This window comes from Mandrillus leucophaeus, unplaced genomic scaffold, assembly GCF_000951045.1.
Source record: "Mandrillus leucophaeus isolate KB7577 unplaced genomic scaffold, Mleu.le_1.0 Scaffold1109, whole genome shotgun sequence".
NCBI classification, from domain to species: Eukaryota; Metazoa; Chordata; class Mammalia; order Primates; family Cercopithecidae; genus Mandrillus; species Mandrillus leucophaeus.
In genome coordinates, this window is record NW_012099310.1 from 71,821 (window position 1) to 98,219 (window position 26,399).

Below are 26,399 nucleotides of genomic sequence, written 5' to 3' on the forward strand. Positions count from 1 at the left end.
TCATAGAAATCCTGTGGCATTACTTACCATACCAGTTATTCAGATGAGGAAACTGAGGCCCCAGGTGAGAAGAGAAGTTCGCTTGAGTTCCTTCCTACCCTGAAAATGGATTTTTCTTTTCTACTCCACATGGCCAGGCTGCAAATTTTCCAGATTTTCACACTTTGCTTCCCTTTTAAATATAAATTTTAGTTTCAGATCATCTCTTTGCTCATGAATATAAGCGTATGCTGTTAGAAGTAGCCAGGGCACATCTTCAATGCCTTGCTGCTTAGAAATTTCTTCCACCAGATGCTCTAAATCATTTCTCTCAAGGTCAAAGTTTCACAGATCTCTAGGGCAGAGGCAAAATGCCACTAGGCTCTTTGCTAAAGCATAGCAAGTGTGACCTTTTTCCAGTTCCCAGTATGCTCCTTATCTCCATTTGAGACTGCTGCAGTCAGGACTTCATTGTCCATATCACTATTAGCATTTTGGTCACAACAGTTTAACATGTCTCTAGAAGGTTACAAACTTTCCCACATCTTCCTGTCTTCTTCTAAGCCCTCCAAACTGTCCCGACTTCTACCTATTATCCAATTCCAAAGCTGCTTCCACATTTTCATGTATCTTTGTAGCAATGCTCCACTCCTGGTGCCAATTTTCTGTATTAGTCTGTTTTCACATTGCTATAAGGAACTACCTGAGACTGGGTAATTTGTTTTTAAAGAAGAATTTTAATTGACTCATAGTTCCTCAGACTGTACAGGAGGCCTGGCTGGGGAGGCCTCAGGAAATTCACAATCATGGCAGAAGGTAAAGGGGAAGCAGGCATGTCTTACATGAATGGAGAAGGAGGAAGAGAGCAGGGGAAGGTGCTACACACTTTTAAACAACCAGATCTCATGAGAACTCACTATCATGAGAACAGCAATTGGAAAATCCACCTGCATGATCCAGTCACCTCCCACCAGACCCCTCCTCCAACGCTGATGATTACAATTTGACATGAGATTGGGGTGGGGACACTGAGCCAAACCATATTAACCTCCCATATGCTCAGACCCTTCTGGTGAGAGTATGCTAGGCCAGTCCTTGATGGTGCCTGCTGTCTTGGGGTGATTGTTAATCAGGCCCATGATGACTCTGTCCCAGTGGGGTGAGAGATATTCTGGTCGCCCTGCGTTATTGTCAGCTGCCTGAAATGTCAGCTGACATTTATTGTGTTCAGTCAGGTTACTGAGAGTCAGGTGTATATGTTCTTGGATTTTTGGAGGTTTTATTGCTCCTTTGCATAGATAGCTAGATTTCCTATTAGTTTTTCATTACATAAAAGCAAAATATGCTTGAAAAAGTGTAAATAGCAGATAGAGTTTAGGGGAAAGTCCTTCTCTCCCCACCCTTGCTTTCACAGTCTCCCAACCAAGGCATAGAATTGCCATTGTTCACTGTTTCTTGGGTCTTTCCAGATGCTTCTGTGTGCAGAGCAGTGCGTGTTTGGGAGGCGCACTCGGTGCTGAGTGTGCATCTTCTCAGAGCGTACCTGCTGGCCTGCATGGGCCCATAACTGCTATAAAGGACCCCCACCAAATTTCCTGTTTTCTTTCCAGCTGCCTCCAGTGCCATCCCTCCAAAGTATGTGAATGGATCTAAGTGGTATGGCCGTCGGAGCCGGCCTGAGCTATGTGACACTGCCACAGAAGCCAGACACGTGCCCGAGCAGCAAACCCAGGCCAGCCTGAAAAGTCAGCTCTGGCGCTCAGCATCTCTGGAGAGCGTGGAGGTGGGTCAGGCCCCTCTCCCACCCCAGCTGCCCACTGTTGGGAATAACAAATGCTTCCTTTCATCCCTGTTTGTAGCACGTGATCACAAGATGTGGGGAGGGCAGGGCACTCTCAGGCACCTTGAGTCACCAGAAGCTTGGTCACTTTGGGGAATGCCATTTCATTTAAATTGGGTCTGGTTGTCTTCAGGACAGTCCTGGTCACAGGATTCTCTCCTGAATTGGTGCAATAGAGAATTTGTGCATCAGTCCTTTGTGTACAATATCTCTTTTTCCCTGATACCACCACTAACTCTAGAAGGCAATGTTTATGGCTTCATGGGAGTGAAGGGTCAACATGCTAAGAGTAGAAAAGGGAAGATGCCTTTTTGAAACAGCCTCGAGGTCAGGAGTGTGAGTGTGTCAGCCCCCAGCCCTGCCTGTCTTGAACACTTAGTTATACTGAGGCCCAGCACTTACAACTGGCCTGTATGAGCCAATGCCTCCTGGGGCCTTGGAAGTTGCCTCCCTGTCCCCCAGGCTCCCTGGGTCATTTGCTGCAGGTGGCTGGTATGCAGGGATCACCCAGTGAAAGGGGGATGGGCCCAGGAGATGGCTGCCAGAGTCTCGTGGGGCTTCATGTTAAGAAATATGTCCATAGGGCAGGTCCACAGCTTGTAAGTTAATCATGGACTGGGTTGAACCATTTTCAACGATTCCAAAAGGTTCCTGGTTCCTGCTGTCTGTACCGTCAGCTTCTGCCAGGTGGGCCTCCATCAGGAGCACCTCCTTCTTAGGTCGGGGCCCCAGTGGACTTGTTTACCATTTGTCTTCACCATTTGTGGAGGCAAAGAGGAAAAACAACCAAATATATTTAAATCTTAGAGTCTCTTTTCTCAGGGGCATGTGACATCTACGTAAATCCAGAATATTCCTTTTTCGTTCTGTTTTAAAAATTTGGACCTCAGGGATGGAGAGAGAGTGAATCTACTCCTTGTGGTGGATCTTCATTGGTGCCATTCTGCTTCTTAAATCATCTTTGATTCCCAAAACCTGAACACGGGGAAAGCCGCCTTTAGGGTTGTCAGTGCAGTTGAACTCAAAAAATGGGGTTGAGTATTTATCAACAACTCACAGATTCTCCCCAGTCAGAGCCAGTGCCAGCTTTGAAGCATACGGAGTCTTGGTCACCAGGCATCCATTCCACAGTCAGTTGTGGGGACACACAACACCCGGACAAAAGCAGACTTTGACTCTGGTTCGCTGATGCAGTCACTGCAGCATGAGGTTTTTACTTAAGTTGCACGTTTCTTGATGGCCCTGGCTCTTGTCTTGGGTGCAGGTTTGCAAAGGCTGCTGGGGTGTGAGGTGATTACCAGGTGCTGCTATCCCGAGCCCTTGAAGGGCCCTTCTGGTGAGAGTATGCTAGGCCAGTCCTTGATGGTGCCTGCTGTCTTGGGGTGATTGTTAATCAGGCCCATGATGACTCTGTCCCAGTGGGGTGAGAGATATTCTGGTCGCCCTGCGTTATTGTCAGCTGCCTGAAATGTCAGCTGACATTTATTGTGTTCAGTCAGGTTACTGAGAGTCAGGTGTATATGTTCTTGGATTTTTGGAGGTTTTATTGCTCCTTTGCATAGATAGCTAGATTTCCTATTAGTTTTTCATTACATAAAAGCAAAATATGCTTGAAAAAGTGTAAATAGCAGATAGAGTTTAGGGGAAAGTCCTTCTCTCCCCACCCTTGCTTTCACAGTCTCCCAACCAAGGCATAGAATTGCCATTGTTCACTGTTTCTTGGGTCTTTCCAGATGCTTCTGTGTGCAGAGCAGTGCGTGTTTGGGAGGCGCACTCGGTGCTGAGTGTGCATCTTCTCAGAGCGTACCTGCTGGCCTGCATGGGCCCATAACTGCTATAAAGGACCCCCACCAAATTTCCTGTTTTCTTTCCAGCTGCCTCCAGTGCCATCCCTCCAAAGTATGTGAATGGATCTAAGTGGTATGGCCGTCGGAGCCGGCCTGAGCTATGTGACACTGCCACAGAAGCCAGACACGTGCCCGAGCAGCAAACCCAGGCCAGCCTGAAAAGTCAGCTCTGGCGCTCAGCATCTCTGGAGAGCGTGGAGGTGGGTCAGGCCCCTCTCCCACCCCAGCTGCCCACTGTTGGGAATAACAAATGCTTCCTTTCATCCCTGTTTGTAGCACGTGATCACAAGATGTGGGGAGGGCAGGGCACTCTCAGGCACCTTGAGTCACCAGAAGCTTGGTCACTTTGGGGAATGCCATTTCATTTAAATTGGGTCTGGTTGTCTTCAGGACAGTCCTGGTCACAGGATTCTCTCCTGAATTGGTGCAATAGAGAATTTGTGCATCAGTCCTTTGTGTACAATATCTCTTTTTCCCTGATACCACCACTAACTCTAGAAGGCAATGTTTATGGCTTCATGGGAGTGAAGGGTCAACATGCTAAGAGTAGAAAAGGGAAGATGCCTTTTTGAAACAGCCTCGAGGTCAGGAGTGTGAGTGTGTCAGCCCCCAGCCCTGCCTGTCTTGAACACTTAGTTATACTGAGGCCCAGCACTTACAACTGGCCTGTATGAGCCAATGCCTCCTGGGGCCTTGGAAGTTGCCTCCCTGTCCCCCAGGCTCCCTGGGTCATTTGCTGCAGGTGGCTGGTATGCAGGGATCACCCAGTGAAAGGGGGATGGGCCCAGGAGATGGCTGCCAGAGTCTCGTGGGGCTTCATGTTAAGAAATATGTCCATAGGGCAGGTCCACAGCTTGTAAGTTAATCATGGACTGGGTTGAACCATTTTCAACGATTCCAAAAGGTTCCTGGTTCCTGCTGTCTGTACCGTCAGCTTCTGCCAGGTGGGCCTCCATCAGGAGCACCTCCTTCTTAGGTCGGGGCCCCAGTGGACTTGTTTACCATTTGTCTTCACCATTTGTGGAGGCAAAGAGGAAAAACAACCAAATATATTTAAATCTTAGAGTCTCTTTTCTCAGGGGCATGTGACATCTACGTAAATCCAGAATATTCCTTTTTCGTTCTGTTTTAAAAATTTGGACCTCAGGGATGGAGAGAGAGTGAATCTACTCCTTGTGGTGGATCTTCATTGGTGCCATTCTGCTTCTTAAATCATCTTTGATTCCCAAAACCTGAACACGGGGAAAGCCGCCTTTAGGGTTGTCAGTGCAGTTGAACTCAAAAAATGGGGTTGAGTATTTATCAACAACTCACAGATTCTCCCCAGTCAGAGCCAGTGCCAGCTTTGAAGCATACGGAGTCTTGGTCACCAGGCATCCATTCCACAGTCAGTTGTGGGGACACACAACACCCGGACAAAAGCAGACTTTGACTCTGGTTCGCTGATGCAGTCACTGCAGCATGAGGTTTTTACTTAAGTCGCACGTTTCTTGATGGCCCTGGCTCTTGTCTTGGGTGCAGGTTTGCAAAGGCTGCTGGGGTGTGAGGTGATTACCAGGTGCTGCTATCCCGAGCCCTTGAAGGGATACAGAAACCTGCTCTCTCACCTTGCGGCTGTTTGCTGAACTGATGTGGTTGATGAGGGAGAGGTGCAGAGAGGCGTGTTGCAAGCCTCGTATGGAGAGTGTGTCCCGAGACTGAATGATTGACTGTGGCTGCAGGGCTGGTTTCTTTCACGTGCTGGGTCTGAAGCCATCACCATCATCACCATGCAGAGGCGGACAGGCTTCTCTGCTGCTGGGACACAAGTGTTTGATTGTATTTGCAGGGTCAACTGTTGACGAATGGGTTTATGTTGAGGAGCCCGAGCATGCGGAACAAGGCGTGTCTCCTGTCTCCCTGGCCCAGCCCCTCGCTCCTGCTAGGCGGGGCTCACCTGGGGCTATTAGCTGGCATGCAGGGCAGCCCCAAAGTGGAGGTGGGCTTTTCCTCTGAGGGATCGACTCCATACTCAGCCATCTGCCACTTCCCCAAACATCCTGCTCTATTTGCTCCCGGTGCTCCATCCCCAGCAGCACCCCCTGGAACTCACAGCCTTCTCTCTGCATCTTTCCGCAGAGTCTCAAGTCAGATGAAGAGGCCGAGAGCACTAAAGAAGCTCAGAATGAATTATTCGAAGCACAAGGTAAAGCCTCAGCCTCGCATTTGGTGCTCTCTGCCTTTGCCCAGAGCTTTGAAAGCTGAAGAGCCGGGTCACTGGGCAGTACACACCACAAGTTTAATTTCCTGGGAAATGCGTGGGGTGGGTTGTGTCCCGCTGGATTCCTCCTTCTCTGGGAGTGGTCAGAATGTCATCATCTCAGCAGTGAGGCCGTCACTCGGTCCTCATCCTCCCAAGGTCAGACCCTGGGGCAGAGACCTGTGGCCGAGGGAGCAGTGTGGTTCGTCACACTTTATGGTCTGCAAGTACCGATGTGACCCTAGCTGGCAGGTATGGCCCTGTGGTTTCAGGCAGGAGGGCCTTGCTTGGCCCCGTCACCTCAGACTGCCCCTACACCTCCTTTCTGGCACACTGGGCTAGGTACAGCCTCTCCCCTGCTGTGCAGGGGCATTCTTAGCACCCACCAGGGTTTCATCTGTCCCACAAATGGAGTGTAATACCTGGTCCTGGAGCTTAGAGCCTTACGTAGCAGAAGGCCAGCAGTTGGGACACAGAAGCAAATCACAGGGTGCAGCCTCACAGCGCTGTGCAGCGTGCTGGGAAGGCTCACCATCCGTGCTGCCGTGGTGCCCTCTGCAAGATCTGACATGTTGGGAAGAGAAGCTACATGCAGGGGCATGATCGAGACTTCAGCTCCCTCACCACGTTTCTGGACTGACATGCATTACATGTGTTGTGGGGACAGAAAGCTAGACAAAAAAACTTCCAGGCCGGGCGCGGTGGCTCAAGCCTGTAATCCCAGCACTTTGGGAGGCCGAGACGGGCAGATCACGAGGTCAGGAGATCGAGACTATCCTGGCTAACACGGTGAAACCCCGTCTCTACTAAAAAATACAAAAAACTAGCCGGGCGAAGTGGCAGGTGCCTGTAGTCCCAGCTACTCGGGAGGCTGAGGCAGGAGAATGGCGTGAACCCGAGAGGAGGAGCTTGCAGTGAGCTGAGATCCGGCCACTGCACTCCAGCCTGGGTGACAGAGCAAGACTCCGTCTCAAAAAAAAAAAAAAAAAACTTCCCAGTGGATCCCCCTGGGGAGAGGAACAAAGGCTCTGGGAGAGGAGGACTTCTTTTTAATTTTAATTATCTTGTGCTTGCCTATAATACTTCCTTGACATTAAAAAGCGAACAAAAATATTAATTGTGAATCCCAGAGTATTTTGGATAGAAAAGACCATCACCTATGCAAACAATGCAAAAACAGAAGACTCCGTAGAAGTGACTGCTGACTTACCTGATGCCTGCAGGAGTGAAGAAAGGGGCCCCACAGAGAGGTGGGTGTGAGAGGATCAGCGTGGTGGCCAGACGCTAAGCTCTGAGGAACTACCCAGGTGTGAAGCCGGCAACCTGGCTAACCCTTGCAGCAGGCTTGGCATAATCCGAGCATCCCTCCTCTCAGAGCAGCTTGGGGCTCAGGGGTGACGTCTTGCTGAGCTTGGGAACAAGAGCTGAGGTTCACACCAGGCCCTCATGATCACAGCACAAGCTTTTACATCGCTGCTGCAGGCTTCTCCGAGGAGCAGGGCTGCAGTGCTCAAGGAAGGATTGGAGAAGTTGAGAGACTTAGGATGGACTCCATTGCATCTAGGGCCTCTGTTGGGACACTTGAAGGCTGGATCTGAAATCATATGAAGCGTCACTGATGGGTCTGGGCTGGAGGAGCTCAGCTGAGGACAGCCTCAGAGGGGTTGCAGCAGGCCTCAGCGTGGCTGGGCTTCCTTACAGCATGGTGGCTCTGGGTAGTCAACTGCCTCACCTGGTGGCTCAGGGCCCTAAGGACACGTTGTCCCAAAAACAGGGCTGGGATTTCCTCACTGAGTTCAGGCCAGCCTCAAAGTCACAAAGCATCCCTTCCACCACGTTCTATTGATCAAAGCTGTCACAAGGCTACCAGATTCAAGGAGAAGGGACACAGACCTGAAGCGAAGAGTGCCAAAGAAATTGGAAGCCGCATTTCCAAACTGCCTCACATGGGCAGACTGAAAGCAAGAAGGAAGGCAAAGAGGGGAGAAGTTAGAACAGGGGTGTCATGTGCTTCAGGAAACAGGAAGGCTGGAGGCATTGATGGATGTGTAGGGAGCAAACTGCAGGATCCTTAGCAGCCAGGCATGTAAGGTGCAGGTATAGGGGAGTGCAGGAGGCTGCCATGGCCTTTGAGGAGGCAGTGATGAGAGGAGCTAGTATTTCAGGTTGCAGGGATGCAGGTGACTGGGGAGGAGAGGCTGGAGCCCGGCTGAACGCTGAGAGCCCTCTTCAGGCTGCCAGCGCCCCCCGTCTCCCCCTGTTGCAGAAGGATCAGGGTGGCAGCATTGGGTGTGTCCCCTTGCAGGAGGCATGAGGCCATCCCAGGAAGTCATCAGGCTGCAGGCTGCACTGGATCCCACCGGTGAGGCGTGGGCAGGGTCAGTGGCTCCCAGTCAGTGCCGTGTACCCCAGGAACCCCCAACCCCAGATAGGGTGCCCTGCCATTCTCTTTGCCCTGGGCTGGGCTGCAGGCCAGGCAGGCCGCTGACCATGCAGGGCAGGGAGTAGCACTGGTCTGTGTTCCTTAGTCCTGTGAGCAGTTTCACTGTCTTTCCAGGCTTTTCCATGTGAGTCAGTGGATGCCCTAATGAGGCCTCCCCACACAGGCGGTCACATGGGCTGACTGTGCAGAAACATAGCTTCGATAGAGGGCATTGCCCTGGGATTTCTGCCAAAGTAAACAGTTAGCACCCCTTGGACCATGGTCCTTGAATGCCTGGGCCATTTTTTGTTCAACTTTTTTTTTCTTTTTTTTGAGGCGGAGTCTTACTCTGTCGCCCAGGCTGGAGTGCAGTGGCGTGATCTCAGCTCACTGCAAGCTCCGCCTCCCGCGTTCACACCATTCTCCTGCCTCAGCCTCCCGAGTAGCTGGGACTACAGGTGCCCGCCACCATGCCCGACTAATTTTTTGTATTTTTAGTAAAGACGGTTTCACCGTGTTAGCCAGGATGGTCTTGATCTCCTGACCTTGTGATCCGCCCGCCTCAGCCTCCCAAAGTGCAGGGATTACAGGCGTGAGCCACCACACCCGGCCTTTGTTCAACTTTTATCTCAGTAAATGTCAGGGGAACTGACCTGAGCTTCTAGCTGTGGTGCTGGACAAAGCAGGCAGACTCCTATGTGCTGAGAAAAGTCAGCCAAGCCGCCATGTCTTCCATCCTTGACTTGATGTCTAGATCTAGGGCAGCGAAGGGAAGGGCTCGCAGGGGGAGGCTGTTTTTCACCCAGTGATTTCAGTGCTCAGCCTGGAGAACAGGTCGGGGTTCCTCCCAGCAGTTTACAGAAAGCTTTGTGCAGGATCAGAGCTGACAGACGGTAGTGCGCACACACTCGTGTCAAGCTCAGAGGACTTGCCCGACCTCTTCTGCCAGCCTGAGAAATAACCCAGTATCAGGATTGCTTTCACATTTTTTCCTTGAAGATTTCAGGCACCTTAGGCTGGAAGGGACCTCGGAGGTGGCCTTTTCTTACCCGTCCCTTTCCTCTTGTTTTCCTCAACCCAACCCACAGTGTCATTTGTGAGCACACAGTCTGCCATCCTTTGGGGGATGGTGGCTTTCCTATTACCAGCGGGATTATCAGTAATTCATGCCCACATGGCTCATCTACCTGAAAGATCCAGACCGCTGAAGCAGAACTGCAACACTAAAGTCTATGTTGGGTGGAAGCAGACATGTCCGCTCTGGGCTAGGTGGTGTGGACGAGGCATGGAGGAACATGTCTGGCTGGACACATAGGTCACCATAGGAACACGTCTGGCTGGACAGCTGGCTCACCACAGACACTTTCTCTTGGACACCCAGTGTCCTCATTCTCAAGCTGTTTCCACAGCTTCAAACACATCAAGAAGACAAGCGACTGAAGACAAAGGTTAGGAAAAGTGGCCTTCCACCACCCGAGCCCACTGATGAGTCCTAAACACACCAGTGCCTGCTGAGTGAGGCATGGAGGACACAGTGCCACCTGCAAAGCATTTATGCCAAACAAACAAATGAACTTGAGCCTGCAGCCAAACTAGACTTTGATGCTAACTCAGGTTTTCAGGAAATGTTAAGGATGGAGGAGCTTGTTAGATGACAACACGGGGAAGCAGGCAGATAGATCCGGATGTGGAACATTCCACAGAACAGTGGGTCTGATTTCTTTAAAAAGGCATGGGCTGTGGGGATTTGGGAGAGGTGCTTGTGACTGAAAGATGTGAGAGGAATAACAGCCAAGGGCACCCTGAGGAGTTTGGATGCTGGTTCAAACAAATCAACTGTAAGAATATATTTTCGAGACGCTTGGGAAAATCCTGTTGATTTTGTTAGGTGTGATAGTGGCATTGTGGTGATGTAAGAATATATATATTTTTTCTAGAGATATGGATCAAATATGTGGGGGAGAAGTAACATGAGATCTGTGATTTCAAATAACCGAGATGGATCCTGACTCATGGTGTTTTGACTCAACGATTTTTCAACTTTGTGATGGTGTGAGGTCGATATGCATTCAGTAGAAGCTGTCCTTCAGTGTCCATGCGACCGTTCTGATCTTCACTTTCAGTACAGTGTTCAGTAGATTACATGAGACATTGAACATATTAGTCTAAAATAGGCTTTGTGTTAGAGGATTTTGCCTCACTGTCGGTTAGTGTGTTCTGAGATGTGTAAGGTAGGCCAGGCCCAGCTACGATGTCGGTGGGTTAGGTATATTCAGTACATCTTTGACTTGACGTTTTCAGCTTATTGTGGGGTTGTTGGGCTGTAGCTCCATCGTAAGTCAGGGAGCATCTGTACTTCTAAATACTTCAGCCATAAGGAAAGCGGGTAGAGAAGAAACCTGTGGCAGGGTGCTGTCATAGTGGAGCCTGAGTAGCAGGTGCTCTGGGCGTCACTTTACTCTTTGCTCTGTGTAAGTTAGAAAGTTTTCAAAATTTAACTTATTAAAAGACTCGTCTTTTTATTGTAAATACAAATAATAGAGTCCTCTCCTTCTTTTTTTTTTTTTTTTTTGAGACGGAGTCTTTTTCTGTAGCCCAGGCTGGAATGTAGTGGTGCAATCTCGGCTCACTGCAGTGTCCACCTCCTGGGTTCAAGCAGTTCTCTGCCTCAGCCTCCCGAGTAGCTGGGATTACAGGCGGCCGCCATCACACCCAGCTAATTTTTGTATTTTTAGTAGAGACGGGGTTTCACCGTCTTGGCCAGGCTGATCTTGAACTCCTGACCTCGTGATCTACCCGCCTCGGTCTCCCAAAGTGCTGGGATTACAGGTGTGAGCCAGTGTGCCCAGCCCCTCTGCCTCTTTTAAATGCTCGCACGGCTGACCATAGAAGGTTCTCTTCAGAGAGAATTTCCCCATTAGAGGCAGATATTTTCCCCCAACATTTATTTTGAAAATTTGTAAACAGAGTGAAGTGCAAACAACTGTGTCATAAAAACCCATGTACCAACCACCTAATTCCACCTTTGGTGCTTTGCAGCTCCCCTTTGTCGGTCTGTCCATCCCTCTGTCCGTCCATCCATCCCTCTGTTGGTCCGTCCATCCAGCCCTCTATCTATCGGTCCATCTGATTTCAGAGTCACTGACCAGCATTGCTGTGCGTCCCCCGCATGCTTCAGCCTGGAGCACAGGACTTAACTGTTGCTGGTTTTTCTCCCCAGCCTTATTGGGGTGTGATTGACAAATAAAAATTGTATATATTTTAGGTGTACAGTGATGATCTGAGACATGTGTACATTGTGAAATGATGACCACAGTTCAGCCAGTTAACACATCCATCTCACTTAGTTATGTGTGTGTGCTGAGAACACTTGAGATAGACTCTCTTAGCAAACTTCGAGGAAGCAGTCGGGTCTTATTAACTGTAGTCACCGTGCTGTACATTGGGGCTCCAGAAATTACTCATCTTATAACTGAAAGTGACCCCCCTCCACCAGCATCTCCCCCACCACCCAGCTCTGTAACCACCCTTCTACACCCTGCTCCCATGAGTTCCTCTTTCCTTAGATCCCACATGTGGGTGAGATCTCATGGTGTTTGTCTTTTCTGTGTCTGTTTATTTCACCTAGTGTAATGTCTTCCACATTCATCCATGCTGTTGGAAAGGGCAGAACGTCCTCCTTTTTAAGGCTGAGTTGTGCTCCACTGTGTATGTATCAGGGTCTAACTGTGACTCCCCCCTTGCTTCAGGACAGCTGCAGACCTGGGATACCGAGGACTTTGGGAGCCCCCAGAAGTCCTGCAGCCCCTCCTTTGACACCCCAGAGAGCCAGATCCGGGGCATGTGGGAAGAGCTGGGGGTGGGCAGCCGCGGGCACCTGAGCGAGCAGGAGCTGGCTGTGGTCTGCCAGAGCGTCGGGCTCCGGGGACTCGAGAAAGAGGTGAGGGCACAGCAGGCCACCCAGTCACGTGTTCCTGGCCATGGTCATGGTTTAGTGTTGGGTCTGGAAACCCCTCTACCCTTCAGCCACTCATTTAGGTGCATCACTTTCTAATCTAAAATCCTTTGGTGGCTCTTGGCGTTTCTGCCAAAAGCTAAAAACTCCAGACACCTTTGAAAGCCCATCTCTGATGGAGTTGCCCAGTCCCACCAACTCCCTGCCATGCTCAGGTGTAGCAGGCACTTCCCGTTCCTTCACTCACATCCTTCCTCTGCCTGGATGCCTTTCCCTCTTCTCTGTGTGACCAGGTTCCACTGCACAGCCAAGACAAGACCCCCAAGCCTGTCTGCATTCCCCAGTGGCCATGTTCCTTCTCCTCCTGGGTGGGAGGCCAGTCTGCCTTGCTGGAGTTCTTCTCAGCCCTGTGTCCTTGCTGGGCCTCACACTGCAGGACCTGGCCTTGCTCAGCATCCCGCAGGCTCCAGCCCCAGCAGACACTGAATAAGCATTTGTAGAACTGAGAAGTTCAGGTGACACCCACTCACAGTGAAATGGAAACCAAGGCCTGTGGGTTTTGCAAGGTAGAGGGAGGGGGTGCCTTGGGAAAATACAGCCCTCATGGTCTACACAGTTTTAAGGCTGGATAAGACAAGGAAACGGCCCTTGTGGGGTACCTGGAACCAGAGGGAGGGAGGGAGGGAGGCCCCGGTGAGGGCAGCTGGGTGGAGCTCTTATGGGTGGGCCTGAGGTATGAGGACTTTTGTTTAGGAACTTGAAGACCTGTTTAACAAACTGGATCAAGACGGAGACGGCAAAGTGAGTCTTGAGGAATTCCAGCTTGGCCTCTTCAGTCACGAGCCCGCGCTACTTCTGGAGTGTTCCACTCAAGTTAAACTGAGCAAGCCTTGGTCTCATTACCAGGTAAAATGCAACAGTTAAATCCTGAACCCAGCAACCACTGATGTCACTCTCTGGTGACTAAAACTGCTGACTCCCTCCCTGCCTGTGTCACCACACAACGAGCTGTCCAAGAACTGGATAGGCCATGCACACACGCATGTATGTGGGAGGCCACACGACGTAGATTCTGGAGCCACATAGATTTGAGGTGGGTCCAGTGTTGTTCTTCCCTGGCTGTGTGTCACTAGGGGAGTTACATTCTCCAAGCCTCAGGCTCACATGTAAGCCGGGGGTGGTTTGGGTGCCCACCTCCCGGGGCTACAGAAGGCAGTGCTTAGGTGAGGAACATGCTGCTCAGGTGCCAACCTCCTGGGGCTACAGAAGGCAGTGCTCAGGTGAGGAACGGGCTGCTCAGGTGCCCACCTCCCGGGGCTACAGAAGGCAGTGCTCAGGTGAGGAATGTGGCAGCTCCTCAGCCTGTGGTGTGATATGCCCCAGCAAGAAAACTCCCTCCCATCCTCCCCATTGTGGAATAGCAAGGGCAATATTTCTGTGTTAGTCTGTTCTCACATTGCTAAAGGAATACTTGAGACTGGGCAATTTATAAAGAAAAGAGGTTTAGTGAGCTCACGGTTCTGCAGGCTGTGCAGGAAGCATGGTGCCAGTATCTGCTCGGCTGCTTCTGGGGAGGCCTCAGGAAGCTTACAATCATGGCAGAAGGTGAAGGGGTGCAGGCAGGTCACATGGCCAGAGCAGGAGCAAGAAAGCAAGGGGAGAGGTGCCACACACTTTTAAACAACCAGGTCTCATGAGAACTCACTATCACGAGGATAGTACCAAGAGGGATGATGCTAAACCATTTGTGAGAAATCCACCTCCAAGATCCAGTCACTTCTCACCAGGCCCCACCTTCAACATCAGGGATTACATTTTAATATGAGATTTGAGCGGGAACACAGATCTAAGCCATATCAGTTGCCAGAGGATCCAGTGAGTCTGTCTAGGATTGGTCCTGATAGTGTCCCTTAACCCATGCTCTATCTCTTGCACAAATACTGGGTCTCTCTGCAGTTTGAGGAGACCAGGGCATGGCTGCTGAGGGGCTGGATACTTCTTTGCTGCTGCAATTGGTCCTGAATTTGGTGAGTGGTGTTGCAGGACCTGTAGTGCTATTCTGTACCGGGGGTAGGTATGCCTGAGAATCTAGGTTTCTGACTCTAAAGTCAGTGAGGGCCGGGCATGGTGGCTCACGTCTGTAATCCCAGCACTTTGGGAGGCCGAGGCGGGCGGATCATTTGAGGTCAGGAGTTTGAGACCAGCCTGGTTAACATGGTGAAACCCTGTCTCTAGTAAAAATACAAAAATTAGCCAGGTGTGGTGGTGCACATGTGCAGTCCTAGCTACTCAGGAGGCTGAGGCAGGAGAATCGCTTGAACCCAGGAGGCAAAAGTTGCAGTGAGCTGAGATCGCATCATTGCACTCCAGCGTGGGCGACAGAGTGAGACTCCATCTCAAATAAATAAATTAATTTAATTTAATTTAATTTAATTTAATTTAAAAACCTAAATAATTTAGAAACTCGGTGAAAAAAAATCAATGAGGACCCGGCACAGTGGCTCATGCCTATAGTCCCAGCAGTCTGGGAGACCAAGGCAGGCAGATCACTTGAGCCCAGGAGTTTGAGAGAAGGTGAGACAACATAGTGAGACCCCATCTCAAAGATTTAAAAATTATCTAGGTGTGGTGGCACATGCCTGTGGTCCCAGCTACTTGGGAGGCTGAGAGGAGGATCACTTGAGTCCAGGAGGTCGAGGCTGCAGTGAGGCTAACATCAGTGAGAACGACAAAGAAGAAACTCAGGAGCCAGCACTGAGGAAAGGGGTCAGGCGGCCATGTAAGGCGAGAATGATCAACATGAGGTCCCACAGGTCGTGCTTAGTGTGGGCTGGGGAGATGCCTTCTGAACTGGCTTGCTTTCATTGTCGAACGCCAAGTCAACTTGGCCATGAGCCACCCATACCGCATTCTGAGGGTCTGGGGGTGTGTGCGGCCTCTGCCTGGGTCAGCACACTTCTGCCCTTCCAACCTGCCTTGGGTTTCTTTTCACAGCTGAGACTTTCCTGGTGCTGGCATGGACTCTCTGGGCCCCTGCCTCTGTGAGGCTAGGCTCCCACCTCTGTGAATTCAAGGGTGGAACGTCAAAACTCCTTTGTCGTCCCTCTCCAAGTGATGATGAGTGTGCTGACTGGGGCTGGCCAGTTGGGCCACGTGGGTGCAAGGCCTCAGAGTCCTGGGTGTCGGGGGCCTTGGTTGCATGTCCCGGCTTTCTCACCTGCACAGCCATGTGACCTTGGAGAGGTCATGTGAAGGGGCTGCACCTCTGACCTGTCGTCTGAGAGCTGAGGATGGTCTCATGAGCTGTTCCTGTGAGGCCCTCTGAGCACAGGCTGGGGAGGATGGAGAGCACATCAGCAGCGCATGGGCGTGAGGCTTTGGACGCTGGGCGCTATGGGAGTCTTCCTGATGTGCAGGTCCCAGAGGAGAGCGGCTGCCACACCACCACGACCTCATCCCTCGTGTCCCTGTGCTCCAGCCTGCGCCTCTTCTCCAGCATTGACGATGGTTCTGGCTTCGCTTTTCCTGATCAGGTCCTGGCCATGTGGACCCAAGAGGGGATTCAGAATGGCAGGGAGATCTTGCAGGTTTGGAACTGGGTGATGCCTGAGCTGGACAGGGAACCTGGGGGGCCCGTCTGCTGCAGAGGAGGATGGATGGAGCACCCCAAGCCAGGGACCCAGCAGGGGTTTGTGCTCTGTGCAGAGAATGCCATGCAAGGAAGTCCAGGTAGAAACCTATATCTTTTAATTTTTGCTACTAAAATATAGGACATTATAATTTAAAAGGATAAGAAATAAAATACAAAGATAGTGTGAAAAAGTCAATTTGAAGGTAGCCTTTAGTGGCTTAGACATTTTCCCTGAATGTTGGGCCAAGGAGGTTAGATGAATGGAAGGAAATTGCCTGTTGTGATGTCGATGTCTGTTGGGCACCACTGTCACTGCAGTTACTGATGAGCTCAGAGTGAGCCCGAACTCTCCTGGAGCCCCTGCCTGGCTGGTTGAGCTGTTCTCTCCCATGGCACCCACTTACCCCAGGCCCTTCCCACCATGGGCCGGGTGTCAGGAGGCGCACCCTTCCCTCTGTGTTCTGCTGGGGCTGCCTGGGAGGGAAGATGTGGTCCTCGCATGGGACACAGCTCCTCACAGGCTCAGGCTTCCCAGAGGGACGCAGGCCAGCCCTGGAGATTTGGAAGGAGCTCTGCCCTGGGCACAATTTGGTGACACCTGTGCAGGGGCAGAGGTGTGCAGGGGCCCAGCATGGGTGAGGAAAGACAGTCTCATGAGGTACAGTGGACTAGACTTATTATTTTCATTACTTTCCATTGTTAGAAAGGATGTCAACTGAACAAAAACCTATTAAATAAGAAAGAAAGCCTACCTGCCCCTCCCCCATTCCCTGGAGGGGGTGACAGCTGTTGGTGTGGTGGGCGTCCTGCAGAACTTTTCCCTGGCACATGAGAGATGCATATTATTTATACATTCTGACAATATATATATATATATATATTTTGCAAAATTGGTATCATACCGTTTGTCTTGCAAATTTATGCAACCCTTCACTTTTCTTATGAAAAATCTGAGCATTTATATGCATCGATGTCCTCATGCTGCTGTGCTGGCATTTCTCTGAGGCTGGACTCCTGGAGTTGCACCCTGTAACTCTTGGAGGCTCTGTCATATTCCCTGAGAAAATGTCCTGTTGGCACAGACAGACAATACAGGAAGGAGCCCAGACAGCCCTTAAAACAGTCCACCCAACTCCACGAACCAAGACCCTCATAGGCCCAACCTCATCTGTTACTGAGTCCCCCAAGATGGCAAAGCCAGACCTGTACAGCTGGCCTCGCAACGGTCCTGAGAGCCAGAGGCGGAGGCAGGATCACCAAAAATCGCTTGCAGGAAGGGCAGAGAGCACAGGTCTCTCAGTTCCAAGATGTCCGACACCTGACTCCACAGCTCTGGGAGTTCCCTGGCTGCTGTTGCGCCCTGGCTCTGATGAGTGCATCTTGCCTCTGCCCTTTCAGAACTTATTCTCTTTCCCATTTGCACTAGAGCTGCTGGTGCTGCTCTGCAAAGACACCCTGGGTGGCTTCTCCCTCACTTCGTAATAGATTGCTGCCAAATTCTGCCTTGCAACTCAGTGTCATTTCTGACCTCAGGCTGCTGTGGCGGCTCTGTCCCTCTACGCCATCCAGTGACGTGGCGGGGAGCATGTGCTTGTGTAGGGATAGCTTTCCAGGCGGCTCCCCAGCCTCTGCCAAGATGCCATTGCTCCTCAGGAGCTGCTGGGAAGTGGGCAGCATGGAAAGTCAGCCCCTACTTCACGGGAGACTCTGGGCCGGGTTTGTCCTGGCACCTGCTTCAGCCACCCTGCCATGGTGCCTGCCGCTGGCCTGAGCAGGGCGTTTGTAGCCACAAGTGGAAAGCAGAGCCAGAAATACCCGAGGCGGAAAAGGCAGAGGCAGAAAAAGCAAACGCGACAGAACGTTAGCTGCCGCTCCCTTGAGCTGAGGGACTTAGGGTGTGTGTGGCTCTATTTTTTGTTGTTTCAGTAGAATGCCAGCTGTTCTGTGCTTTGAAGTTTGTGAGGTGTATTCTTCACACTTCTGAGGGGAAGAACAGTCCGCTCTGGAAAGCTTTTTGGCTCTAAACCTGAGGGCTGCTGTGGGGACCCTCTCCATCTCTCTAAACTCTTCCTGGTGGCATGAGCTGCAGGGCAGGCCTCATCGCAGGGAATCCCAAGGCTCACATCCTTAAAACAGATTATTTCAGAGGGAAAAGGGCCTTGTGCTCTGGCCTCACAGCAGTCCCCATGAAGGGCCTGCGGGGGTCTTGCCCCTGCCTGTGTCTGACACTTTGTCCAGGAAGAGGGATTCTGTCTAGCCTGGGCCTATGCACCCCTGAGGCAGAGGCAGGAGGACCAGGCCATTGACAGCCCACCAGAGTTGCGAGGGATGGAGGAGGAGCACCCCTCAAGACGCAGAGACCTTGGCAGACAGGAGGGGCAGGTGCTGCCTGGGACAGTCATGCTGGGCTAGGCCCTGGACCAGGGAGGGAGCAGAGAGGTGTCTGCTTGGGGAAGTCCCTCAGCCTCTCCTGCTTACCAGGCTTGCTGCTTCCAGAGCCTGGACTTCAGTGTGGACGAGAAGGTGAACCTTCTGGAGCTGACCTGGGCCCTTGACAACGAGCTCATGACAGTGGACAGTGCCGTCCAGCAGGCAGCCCTGGCCTGCTACCACCAGGAACTGAGCTACCAGCAGTAAGAGGCCGCAGGGGACTGGGGAACGTGGCAGTGTGGCTGGCCAGGTGGGCCTGGAGGGGTGTCTGGGACACACAGGATACCAGTTGGCTCTTGTCCACACCACATGGTCAGTCCTGGGGCAGGGCTCTGCACACCGTCTGTCCCGTGCTCTCTGGTCCCTGAAGCCGGCGCTCGCAGAGGGATAGGAGTAGAATCTAGCCACGGAGCATGGACAGGTGAATGGCAGCCGCTCATTCATGTGTGTGGGCTGGGTGGGGCCTGAGGACCTGGGCTGTCTGAGTCCACACAATTTAAGGCTTGCTGGCTTCCCTCCCACTTGTTGAGGCTTGGGATCTGTATGTTGGGGGCCCCCACTCAGCCCTTTTTATTGAGGTTTCTAAAGGACAGACCTGAGGCCCCGCCTCATCCTGCTGGTGCAGGCGCTCACCAGCGCCAGGTGGGGTCCTGCCGCTGCCTCTAGCGCCAGGGGGCTCCCAGACTGGGCTATCAACAGGAGGAAGGAAAGGTGCTTTTCAAACGTGGTCACAAAGTACCCCGTGAGGGGCCGAGAACCCATTCCCTTTTAATTGTGTCTGTTTGCTGTAGCTGACCATTCAGGCCATCCGTCTGCTAAGCAGATTTGCAAAAAGATTGTTGTGTTTTTGTCAATGTTCTGAAGCTGCAGAAAAGATTGACAGAAACCACAATCTCAATCCTAAAGACTGCATCTGTCCACATGCTGACAGCGGAGCCTCTGGCCTCAGGCAGCTCTGCAGATAGAACCAGAGAAAGGCTTGACCAGGTCCCTCCCTTGGCCTTGGGACAGGAAGGGAGAAAAGCTCCTTCGGCGGGGAAATAGTCACTGGAATAGCAGGTGCCACCAGTGATTTACACAGTGCCTCAGCCAGGTCAGGGTGGCCACAGAGCTGAGACCACACACACCCACTGTGTTGTGCTCTGGTGACTCACTGTGTGCTCACTAGAGTGCTGGGATGCCCATGCAGGGCTAACAGGTGGCCAGCCTCCTCCCCGCCATGTGCCCGTTACTGAATTAGGCACTTGTGATCCACACCCAGCTGCCGATGAGAGGGCTCACAGACCAACTACCACACACCCTGGGGCTGCCTAAGCGACGTGGCATGCTGTGGAACTCCAGGCTCAGTCTTCCTGGGTTAGAAACCACCAAGAAACTTTCCTTGCCAAGTCATGTGGCCCCTCTCTCTCAGTGTACACATCTGGAAAATGGGCATAGCAGTTGTAGAAACTGCCTCAGGAGCAGGCTGGTGGAGCAGCACCCGCTGTACAGCTGGTGTGCTGGTTTCTATCGCTGATGCGGATATGGGGCCCAGAGCTGCCTGGCACGGTGGGTCAGGCCAGCAGTGGGGTCCCATCTGACCCTGTCTCCTTCCTGTGGCAGAGGGCAGGTGGAGCAGCTGGTGAGGGAGCGTGACAAGGCAAGGCAGGACCTGGAGAGGGCCGAGAAGAGGAACCTGGAGTTTGTGAAAGAGATGGATGACTGCCACTGTGCCCTGGAGCAGCTCACCGAGAAGAAAATCAAGTGGGTTCTGGGCCCAGGATTCTTACCTGGGCCTCCCCAGCCCCTTTGAGGGCAGGTAGTGGACACAGGGCTGCCAGGGGCCAGAGCTGCGAGTGTGGCTGAGTGGAGACCCCTCTATTTCACCTGAGCCAGGGGGAATCCCGGGGGCAAAACCTTGAGAAAGTGGAGCCCTGCTCTTCCGGGGGTTGGTGCAGTGCCTGGCCCTGGCTGCGTCCCCGTGGGCTGAGGAAGTCCTGCCTCCTGTCCTTGCTTTGCTGGTCTCTTTCTCACACAAGCCAAGCCTTTCTGCCCCTAGCTGCATGCCTGTGATGCAAGAGGCAGGTGGCTGTGTTGCAAGAGCTGGCAATGGCTTCCTTTTGGCCCAGTAGGTAGAAGGAGCCCAGAGAAGGAACCCAACTCCAGGTATCACAGCTGTAGTGACCCCAGTGTGGGGACAGTTGTGTGGAACAGTGGCTGGATAGACCAGAGAAAAGGATTTCTGATTTGTTTTTATTTTTGTTTTTGTTTTTGAGATGGAATCTCCCTCTGTAGCCCAGGCTGGAGTGCAGTGGCGCGATCTTGGCTCACTGCAACCTCCGCCTCCCAAGTTCGAGCAATTCTGCCTCACCCTCCCAAGTAGCTGGGATTACAGGCGCCCGCCACCACACCTGGCTAATTTTTGTATTTTTAGTAGAAATGGGGTTTCACCATGTTGGCTAGGCTGACCAACTCCTGACTTCAAGTGATCCATCCCCATCGGCCTCCCAAAGTGCTGGGATTACAGGTGTGAGCCACCACGCCTGGCCTTAGATTTCTTATTTGTGTAAGGATACAACCACCGCACTGCTTCATGAACAGCACATCTGAGGAAATCCCACCCAAGAGGGCGCCCCAGGCTCAGGCAGGGAGAGGGGCTTCTCTGTGTTATTGGTGGGGCACGTGTCTGCCAGGGCTCAGCTGCTGTTCACCTGAAGTTTGCGCATGCCTTGGGGGTCCTCCAGGGGTAGCTCAGGACAGGCTTTCCTGGCTCTGAGTCACAGCTCTTGGGCAGGGGCAGCAAGACATGGCTGGCCTCCCTGCCATTCTCCCTTGTCAGTGAGTCCTCTGGTGGCTCGGGAGGTCTGCCCAAGGCCACAGTCCTGGCCCTGTTGTCCCCACGCCCTTGGGTTCTTGGTCTGCAGATCGGCCCACCCTCTGCATTGCACAACACAGACACAGCACTCACTGCCATGGCCCTGGTGGCGGTGGCTCAGCTGAGCGTGGCTCGCAGAGAAGAGCTACGCACGGTGGAGCCATGTGGTGTGGCACCCTCCAGGGATGTGGGCAGTTTGCCTAGGGTGCCGCAGGGTCCCCAGGGTGAGTGAGCCTGCAGATGGGAGCCCGGCCGCTGGCCACATCGCATGTTGGAATTGTGCCAGCTGCACCGCGGGCTGAAGCCTGAAGCTGCTTCTCCTTCACCAAAGAAAACCTGAGCAACAAGGTCCATGGCCTCTGGGGAAGTGATTTGGGTTGGTAAGACGGCTGTGGTGTGTCTCCTGTGTGCACCAGGAGTTGTCTCACTTAACGGCCATTGGGACCAAATAGGCCATTTATTCCCATTGTTCAGCCAAACAAATGGAGTCCTAGAGCAGCTCAGTAACCGGCCCAGTCCTGCAGCAGTGAGCATGGGTGTGTGAAGCTGACACCCAGGTCTCCCTTCTCCTGGCCTTACACTGTTTCTGGGACAGCCAAAGGCCACTGGTCAGCTTTCTGGGGAGCAAGAATCTCAGGTGGGAGAAGCTTGAGGGCAGAGCCCAGCCACTCTCCTTCAGGCCTCCCAGAGCCAGGCACAGTCCGGGGCCAGCTCTAAGACCAGTGGACCCCCCATCTCCATAACCCATATCCTCAGGGTTTCCACGGATCTGTTCTGGGCAGAAGGGCGTCCCTGCTGCACCTCCTGCAGCCGCCACCTCCATGTGGTTCAGTCCATAGGGGCGGCTGGGACAGGGCGGGGCCTCACCCCACCTCTGTTCGCCTGCACCTCCCAAGTCCTCTTTCCTTCCAGTGCTGGCTGGGGACGGCCGTACACAGCAGGTCCAGATCTACATGTGCCTCTACATGGTGTGAGGAGTTAGTGTGAGTGCGTGGGGCCTGTGGAGTGCAAGGGCATGTGGGGTGCAATGAGGGTGCTGTGAGCATGCATGGGGCCTCAGGTATGTGGGGTGCAGCGGTGGTGCAGTGCGAGTGCGTGGGGCCCATGGGGTGCACTGGGGGTGCTGTGAGTGTGCGTGGGGCCCATGGGGTGCACTGGGGGTGTTGTGAGTGTATGTGGGGCCCGTATGCTGCCATGTGGGTGCTTTGAGCGTGCTTAGGGCCTGTGGGGTGCAGTGGGGGTACTGTGAGTGTCTGGGGCTAGAGGGGTGCAGTGGAGAGTACTGTGTGCATGTGTGGAGCCTGTGGGGTGCAGTGGGGTTGCTGAGTATATGTGGGAACTGTGTGGTGCCATGTGGGTGCTGTGAGTGTGCGTGGGGCCTGTGGGGTGCAGTGGGGGTGCTGTGTGTGTGGGGTGCAGTGGGGGGTTCTGTGTGAGTGCATGGGGCCTCTGCGGCCTGCGGGCCCCCTGGAGTGTACGTTCTTGGTGCCACTGGCTCCTGTGGCTGTGGTGGTGGTGAGAAGCCCCTATAGGACAGTGGTCATTTTCAGGGAAGCTAAAAGTTAAGTCTCCTTTCACCAAACATGAGGAGGTGTCTGGTGAGGCCAAAAACTGGGTACAGGGACAGGTACAGGCAGTGGTTGGGGCCCTTGCCCTCCACGTGGAAGAGCTGGGCCAGGCCTCAAGGCCCGAGTTCCCTGCCCTGAGCGTGGAAGGCATATCATTAGGAAGCGGTGTATCCCTGCTCCTGTGGGCAGGAAGAGTCTCTGTGGTCTCCGTCAGCTGAGCTATTCTGGGTCAGCCTTGCAGCGTCATCGTTCCCAACTAGCTGAGAAATTCCTAGAGGAGGGACCAAAAGATGCCCCCGACCCCCAGGGGAGGTGACCTTGGCTTTGTTGCTTAAGAGTTTCTCATAGCTCCCTGCCTTCCAGGGCGCACATGAGTCCAGTTTGGATCTCCACAGAGGAGACAATTGCTAACATTTAGGAGCTAAAAGTATGTCATGGAGACCCACGGGGAGCTCTAGGAACTCATTTCCTCTCCCTGGACGCCCCCTCCTTTCTCCTGACGGCTGTTGTAAGCTTGGTTCGTCTGTCTCTCACTTTCATCCTGAGTGTCGGGATCCAGCTATCCCTGTTGGTGCCACAGGGATCTTGGTGCTGCCTCTCAGGACCTGAGGGGCTGGGCTCTGACCTCCAGCAACCTCTGTCTCCTGAGCACAGCCTCATCCCAGCCTGGGGGTTAGCAGAGCTCCTAGACAAGGGTGCTCCTTGTGAGACACTTGTGTTCAAAGCTAGAAGTTGACTTTCACACTCAGTTTGAGTAACTGAAAACTGATTTGCTTCTGTCCACACATGTATAGCTTGATTCTCTCCCAACCATTTGGAAAGACTTGTGTGAATTGTCTTTCCCAGGGTTAGAGGATTGGAAACACTAAGGCAGCACCTCTGTCCTTGAACCTGGTGAAGGGATGCATTAGAGGTGCTAAGCTGCAGCCTCAAAACCCACGTGGCCCTGAGAGCTTGGGTTTTGTCCTATGAGCAATGGGAGTTATGAGTAGGTTTCTGTAAGTAGCTTTTATTATTGCATTAGGTTTTCCTTATTATAAACGTAATGAGTGATATATGTTTATTGCACACATTTTAGAAAATACAATTAAAGGGAAAATAAACCCAGAAATCTCACTTTCCAGGGGGTATCACTGTTTACATTTTCTATATGTCTTTCACCTTTTTTTTCTATGCACATAATTCTTAAAAAATGATACCATGTTGTGGCCGGGCGCGGTGGCTCACGCCTGTAATTCCAGCACTTTGGGAGGCCGAGGCGGGCAGATCATGAGGTCAGGAGATCGAGACCATCCTGGCTAACATGGTGAAACCCCATCTCTACCAAAAAATACAAAAATTTAGCCGGGCGTGGTGGCCGGCGCCTGTAGTCCCAGCTACTCGGGAGGCTGAGGCAGGAGAATGGCGTAAACCCGGGTGGTGGAGCTTACAGTGAGCGGCAATTGCGTCACTGCACTCCAGCCTGGGCGACAGAGTGAGACTCCGTCTCAAAAAAAAAAAAAAAAAAAAAAAGATATCATGTTGTATATGCTTTTCTGATGGCCACAGAGCATCTCACATGGGTCTTTGTGTGGATCTGCTGTAATTTATTTGACCATTTCCCCATTTTTGTATATTTCAAAAGTTTTTAAAGAGTAGGCTGATGTAGCTTTAACACTACCCCAAAAGATTTGTGGCGTATTATATTACTCAGATTATTGTACTTCCTTCATACTCTTCCCTTTAGAGTGTTGTTTCTTTAAAGTTCTGAGCCAAGATTAAAATCCCGGGCTCTGGGGCCCAGGTGTCTCGGACTTGGTTATGGGCATCACCAGGCTTCTGCAGAATCGGAGCCTCACTGGTCTTCAGTCTTGGTAGACGTGGTCTGAGAATTCCTGTGAAGCTGCTGTTTCAGAGATGAGACTGAGCGTTGAACATTGTTTTTCCTGCTAATGGAAGTGGTTGTTGCAAAAGATGAATGTAGCATCTGAGAAAAAAGTACCCCCCACCTCTTCCTCGGATTGCTTTGGGAATTCACTGCCTATGGGTTTCATGCTGCCTCCCTCTTTGGGACGGAGGCGATTTTCATGTGCATTTGGTATCAAAAGTCTTTAAAGGGCTGTTGCCTGCCATGCACACTGGGTGGAGGGGCCACCTTGGGACTCAGCCCAGGGAGCTGTGCGCCTCACTGTGAGGGGGCAGCTGGTGGCATTTGCCATGTGACCCACCATATCCCCCTGTCTGGGGTCACCTCCACCAGCCCATGAGGGAGGAGCACCAACCCTCAGATTTGCCTCCCAGCATGGGCAGCTCAGCCAAGGCAGGACGGCCCTGCACGTGCTGAGGACAGGGGCATTTCTGAGAGGGAGGAGGCTAGGAAGGTGGTGACGTGGGCCTGGGTGGCCCTGAGATGACATGTCTGACGTGTGATGTGTGACATGTTACAGGCACCTGGAGCAGGGGTACCGGGAAAGGCTGAGCCTCCTGCGGTCTGAGGTGGAGGCAGAGCGAGAGCTGTTCTGGGAGCAGGCCCACAGGCAGAGGGCCGCGCTAGAGTGGGACGTGGGGCGCCTGCAGGCTGAGGAGGCTGGCCTCCGGGAGAAGCTGACCCTGGCCCTGAAGGTAGGGGCATCCCCAGGGTATCCAAGAATCTGGGGGGAGCCTGAGCGTTCCCCATACCCACGTCATCCTGGCTGAGGATCCAGATCATACCTGCCAGTGCCCTCAAGCTTATGTTTCAGGGCAGGGCCTGAGGGAGCACCTGCCGCAGTGAGGAGGTGTCCCACACGCTGCAGAGCAGAAGGGGTCCTGGCTTGCCAGCAGGACGTTGCCCCTCCTTCCCCGCCACTCCCACTCTCTGCCCTGGGCCAGGTGGACCTGAGGTCAGGGAGGACCAGCACCTGCAGCCAGCAGTGCTTCAACCCCAGAAACCAGGAACACCTGTGGAGGCAGCAAAGCGCCCAGAACCTAAAGCCCAGCCTGCCTGAGGCTGGGTTTGTGGCCTGGAGCTGATAGGGTTTGATGGGCTTTGGTGAGTGTCTCACACTTGTCGCCGGACGTTGACTCCAGTGAGGCATTGCAGTGGGACAGAGGTGCTGGCCCTTCCTGTGCTGGTTCCTGCTCTGCTCCCACCTGTGTCCTCCTCTCCTAACTCCCCACACCTGCCCCACCTCCCGGAAGGAGGGACTGAGCAGCCTGAGCCCCCAAACAGCCTTGCTCTCCACCCTTCTCACCACAGTCCCCCACCGTCTGCAGATGCTGCCTCCCCCAGTGATGGCCGTCTGAGCTGTCCTGGTGCAATATCAGATCGATGGTTTAGGTATGGCTCTGAAAGGATGCCTTTTCTGTAATACTTTTGCAATGCTTTTGTATTCCCCACCCTTTCTTTTTTTTTTTTTTTTTTGGAGATGGAGTCTCGCTCTGTCGCCCAGGCTAGAGTGCAGTGGCACGATCTCCACTCACTGCAAGCTCCGCCTCCCAGGTTCACACCATTCTCCTGCCTCAGCCTCCTGAGTAGCAGGGACTACAGGCTCCCGCCACCATGCCTGGCTAATTTTTTGTATTTTTAGTAGAGTCGGGGTTTCACCATGTTAGCCAGGATGGTCTTGATTTCCTGACCTTGTGATCTGCCCGCCTCGGCCTCCCAAAGTGCTGG

The 26,399-nt window shown here is 52.7% G+C and overlaps 1 protein-coding gene across 1 annotated transcript in view; it reads left to right on the forward strand.

The window, feature by feature from the left end:
* Positions 1–26,399, forward strand: part of NINL (ninein-like) — an 85,327-nt gene that overhangs the window by 22,542 nt on the left and 36,386 nt on the right. Inside the window, exons 4-11 of the mRNA XM_011992878.1 lie at positions 1,590–1,762; positions 5,785–5,851; positions 12,077–12,267; positions 13,036–13,188; positions 15,699–15,869; positions 18,410–18,546; positions 19,946–20,086; positions 25,192–25,366. Of these exons, the coding sequence (XP_011848268.1) occupies positions 1,590–1,762; positions 5,785–5,851; positions 12,077–12,267; positions 13,036–13,188; positions 15,699–15,869; positions 18,410–18,546; positions 19,946–20,086; positions 25,192–25,366 (1,208 nt within the window). The remainder of the gene's footprint in view (positions 1–1,589; positions 1,763–5,784; positions 5,852–12,076; positions 12,268–13,035; positions 13,189–15,698; positions 15,870–18,409; positions 18,547–19,945; positions 20,087–25,191; positions 25,367–26,399) is intronic.